The 5,124-nt window shown below is 39.2% G+C and overlaps 1 protein-coding gene across 1 annotated transcript in view; it reads left to right on the top strand.

Moving 5' to 3' along the window:
• TGM3 (transglutaminase 3) overlaps positions 1-4,766 on the top strand; it is a 13,762-nt gene extending 8,996 nt beyond the window's left edge. Inside the window, exons 10-13 of the mRNA XM_010131601.1 lie at positions 230-535; positions 2,227-2,384; positions 2,596-2,729; positions 4,619-4,766. Coding sequence (XP_010129903.1) covers positions 230-535; positions 2,227-2,384; positions 2,596-2,729; positions 4,619-4,766 — 746 coding nt within the window. The remainder of the gene's footprint in view (positions 1-229; positions 536-2,226; positions 2,385-2,595; positions 2,730-4,618) is intronic.
• The last annotated feature ends 358 nt before the right edge of the window (positions 4,767-5,124 follow it).

The raw sequence follows: 5,124 nt of genomic DNA, 5'->3' as shown, positions 1-5,124 counted from the left end.
AAGAGTGAGAAACTTTGGGTTTAAGATTTTGCATTACCAAAAATGCTGTTAGAGAGGCAGTGACGTTATTGACTGTAGATTCGGAAGATTAGGTGTGGCTGTGGAAAAGAGAAGTTCAGTTCATCTCTAAGTACAGACACTATGTTTTGCTGGCTTGTCTGTAGCCATCATGTAAAATAACAGATGCACGATAAGCATGGAGGATAATTTTCATGACTCTCTCTGACAGGCTCTACAAAAGAAAGAGATATTTTTAAAAAAGCCCGTAAGAAGCTGGGACTTGGGGATAAATTTGATCCTACGGCACCAACACAACAGGAAATCGATCAAAAGCCTGACATCTCAGGAAGGTTCAAGGTGGCTGATCGCTTAGAAGTTGGCAAAGATCTCAACCTAGTTCTGTTTCTTGCAAACTTACAGTCCGATGTTAAGATTGTTCAAGTAAATATGACTGCTTGGAGCACTGTGTACACTAGAAGACCAGTTCATGAAATCTGGAAGGACTCCATATCTGTCACTCTGTCTGCTAAAGAAGGTAGTTTTTCAAATAACTTCTAATCATAATTGTATAATTGTTTCGTCATTAAACGGGCATTGGAAGCTGTTCATGGGGGGAAAAGCTCTTAAAAAGCAATCTGAAATTTCTATGCAGAAGAGGCTGACAAGAGTTACATTGCACTTATAAACACATTTAAAAAGCATGTTTCATGCACCATCATTTCCTTAAGTACTATTTGCATTTTGGAAAAACGTATCTCAAGAGTGAAAAGAAAATGGTGAGCAAACATGAAGTTTCATTTAACAAAATTTGCTTGGAAAAGATAAGGACAACGCAAAAGCATAGACATAAACTCCAAGTAACTGTGTTCTGTTAAATCGCAAGGGGTCTTACTGAAAGGTAACGGGACCTGTCTAACAAGCAGAAACAAGAAAGATCAGGATCCATGAGCTCATTAAAGCGGAATTAAAGTGCGAGGAGTAGAAGTATCTTAAGCTTCACAGAAAATAAAGTTTGTATCAAAGAACTGTTGAGAAGTAAATGACCTCAGATTTTTTTAAATTTTTGTTTCACATGGAGTTTGACAACTTCATGGAATAAATTCTCTACCTAAATATGAGTATTGTTGGAAAGATGAAATTACGTTACTATTAGGAGCTTGGTCTAATAGATATATCAGCCTCTCTAAAGTGATCTAAAGATCATTGATTCACAACCGATACTGTATTGTATTAATCTTAGGGTTCAAGTCACTGTTTCATTTCTTTACTACGGGAGTGGGGATCTACCAGCTTCCTCTACAGGATTAGGAACCGGACTCTGGGTGAAGATGGAGTTTATGTGCCCAGTGGCATTGCAGTCACGCAGGCACCTCGTGGCATCTTGTGCTCACGCAGGCTGTGTTAAACCAGCGGCCGAATTTTCAGTCAGCAAGGAGGTTTTTCTCCAGATCTGATGGCAGGGACCATTTAAAGAGGTTTTTTTCTCTCTTCTGGAGGCATGCTCTGTTTGCTAGGATTTGTAATTAACAAATCTGTTGCTACTGGAGGAATGTAGGAAATTTACATCGCCCCCATTTTCTTGCTTACTTTTGTGGGATTTTGCATTGGTGACTTGTCACCTTGTGTTTCTCGTTGGCTGTATACTGCTGGAAAGTACTGCGTGGCTCCAAGTGCTTACATGTAGCATAGCCAGTCTACAATTCTTCTGAACTTGATTTTTATGGCCAAAAAAGTGGAATTGCCTGGATTCAGAGACAGAGAAGGTCCCTTCCCATCCAGTATTCCTTGATTTGAATTACAGCACGGTAACTACTGTAAAAGCAGGTGCTAATAAGGAGCAGATAGGGCTAGGAAAGGTAAAAGAAATGTAAAAACAGCATTCAGCTCACCTCAGGATATCATGAGCAAATAGGACTGAGGAGACCTATCAATCAGAGCATGTCCCATAACAAATGGAGTGGCACTGGTAAACTCATTGAACTCCAGCTGTCTTATCTTTCAGAGCAATTAGGAGGAAAACAAGCCAGACAATATGGTAATAGGGAAGAGGCATAACATTGAAGAAATCACTCTCTACAGCAAAGTGATAGACTTGCACTGAGTTTGGCAGTGATGGCTGAAGGCCTTCCTGGTCCCAAACGTAGCATCAAAGGAAAATACTGTTAGGTATGAAACTCTCGGCTTATAAATGTGTGCGTCGACTCCTCTTTTTTTCTTTTCTTCCAGAGAAACATTTTCCCATTACGATACCATATTCTAAATATCAACAGCAGTTAACTTCAGACAACACAATCCAGGTAACAGCTTTATGTCATGTAGAAGGTGGGATTCCAGTGCTAGTAGAGAGATCCATCACCCTGGACAACCCTGCCATTGATATACAGGTAAATTACTGTCCCTCCTCTTGAACTGCAGTAGCAGAGAAAGGGGGAAATGAGCCCTTATAAGCACTTTCTTTCCCAAAAGAGATGTTCTGCTCACATTCTGTCATGGTCCATCACAGCGTCTTATAATATCTGCTCTTCTGATGACTGAGAAGGTTCAGATAGAAAAGAATACCGAGAACTTGGCCTTTCAAGCATTTTCTCTGCACAGGTACTTGGTGAAGCAAAAGCGAATAAAGAAGTGGACGTGGAAGTGATATTTACCAATCCTATAGATACAGAAGTGAGGGACTGTGTGCTTCAGGTAGAAGGCAATGACCTGCTCAGAGGAATCCTTGAGATAAAGTAAGTATAAGAAATGCCTCCTTCCAGCTCTTAAGGATACATGAGCAAGAATGTAGGGATGGGTGATTTAAAACGGAACAGTGGGATGAGACAGCGTTTTATTCCTACTGTAACTTGGGAGGCTGATCAGTGTAACATCTTGTAATAAACTGTGCAGCTTTGAACCAGCTCTTCGCCTAAGCTAGGCTTTGGCTCCATAATTTAAGAGGTCAAATAATTGCTGTCATAATTGGGCAGAGCTTGTTTTCCTCCCTATCTAGCAAGACCCCACAGTTCTAGCAAAAAATATGTGCTTACCTACGCAGTAAATTTTGCTGAGGTTCTCCATGCTGCTGAAGGTCAGACATGTTGAACCTTCTTGTTCTCATCATAGGGCCAACAACAGGATACGTAACTGTTTCTGTCCATTCAATAAGAAAATTATAGCATATATTAACCAGGATTTATTTTTTCACCTTATTAAATACACTGCAGGTGCCAACCTCTGTGTTCAGCCTTCTAAATAATTTGCATTTACATAAAATGGAGAGATGCACCAGTGTCCCAGCTTCGGGGAAAAAAATGAACTCATAGAGTTTAGACACAGGATGTGATACCAAAGGGTGATACCTCCGAAAAGTACCATCTCAAGCATGCTCCATTCATATCTATTTCAGAAACAATGTCATGACTATGGAGGATAGCTTTTAAAGAACAGAGCAACCTTGACTAGCACCTACTCCTTAGATGATTGAATTTACTGTCAATTTACTTTTATGTGCAAGGCCTAGAACTTGAACACAGTTGAAATCCCTGAGGCAGGTGGGAAAAGAACAGGAAAAATGGTGAATGTTACAATAAAAGTCTGGTTCGGATTGGCTTTTGAAATTAAAAAAAGTTTCCCCACAACAAGAACTACAGGCACACTGATTTGTAAGCTCCACTTTCATAATTCGCAAAATAATTACATTAGAAGAATAATAAACAGGGGTAAAACTATTAGGTGGTGTTGAGATGGTGGATGAGAAGGCTGGAATAAAATAGGTTCCTTTTACAATAGACCCCAGGTTCCTATTTTTATGCTTGGATGATTTTGTATTGGGTCTTGGTCTTTTTCCTTCAGTATTTCACACCTGAAGCAGCAAGGTTAAATTTTCAGACTGTCCCCTACTCTATACATATACAGAACTGCACACCAATTTCAACATATGCTAGCAAATACAGTTATTTCTAAAAAATACCTGGGAAACCGGAGTGAGCTCTCTGAATAGACATACACACAGACAAACACAAAACCCCCAAACATTGCCCTTTGTGCTTGAGCAACTAGGAATGGTCTATCCCACATCTGATAAATTCTCCTGAGGGAATTTAGCAACCTCATGTCATCTATCATCTCAAACTTTATCCTCAGGCAGGACGAGGCAATGTGACATGGTAAGGCCGTTTGGGAAAACCACACACGTGAGGTTCTGGGATTACAGAATACACTGGTTTAAAATATTTTACCTTCCATTCAGAATTTCCTGCTGTGTAAACACCGAGGTTTTCTTAGTGCTATTATCAGTTGTAATTCAAGAGTCTGTATTAACGTTCCTCATGGTCTCAGATTATTCTTCTTTCTAGTAATTCAATGAAGTGTTTTACACTCTCTGTTCTGAATGAAGTTTTATCTCTCATGATGAAACCAGGACAGTCCCCCTCGACGTGCTTCTCTGGATCACTGCATAGTGTATTTGTGACAGACTTTAATTCATGAGTTTGAATATTTGAATACATATGAGATAGCCAAGTCCTATATGGTTTCTTCACGGCCAGCCTACACTGAACTGATATGAATGCTGGCTTCATCAAGCATGGTGCATAAGCCTTTTTTCCAGCTTATATTTTCCCCTTTTTTCTATTTTTAGCATACCACCACTGAAAGCCAAGGAGAAATCTAGTACAAAGTTTAAACTCATCCCCTTTGAGAAGGGTCCCAAACACCTACTTGTTAATTTCTCCTGCGATAAGTTTGCAAATATCAAGACCTTCAAGATGGTAAATGTGATTGACTAACGTCAAGTTATACAATAAATTGTCTGTATGTGTATAAACCGAACAAAATGTCATAAGAAATCTTGTATAAGAAAACAATGAGAAAATGAGCAAATCAAAATCCTCACTTCCTGTGGTAAGGTGTTACCAACATCATATCTTCAGAATTTTACATTGTAATTTTAACTAAACTGAGGAATAGTCGATTTTTCATTTTCTGTTGTGAGTACCCATATTAATAAAAAGAGCATGTTGCCTTCTATTCAAAGACTGTTTGACTTTTGTGTGGTTTTCTTCGGAAATAATTCCTTCTGGCTCTCGATGACTCTGCACAAACATTCATAAACTCTTTTTTACACATTCAAAGCCTTATACCGTG

Source organism: Buceros rhinoceros, unplaced genomic scaffold, assembly GCF_000710305.1.
Source record: "Buceros rhinoceros silvestris isolate BGI_N320 unplaced genomic scaffold, ASM71030v1 scaffold4400, whole genome shotgun sequence".
Lineage (NCBI taxonomy): Eukaryota > Metazoa > Chordata > Aves > Bucerotiformes > Bucerotidae > Buceros > Buceros rhinoceros.
The sequence above is the reverse complement of the archived record's forward strand: the minus strand, read 5'-3'. Positions and strand labels throughout refer to the sequence as shown.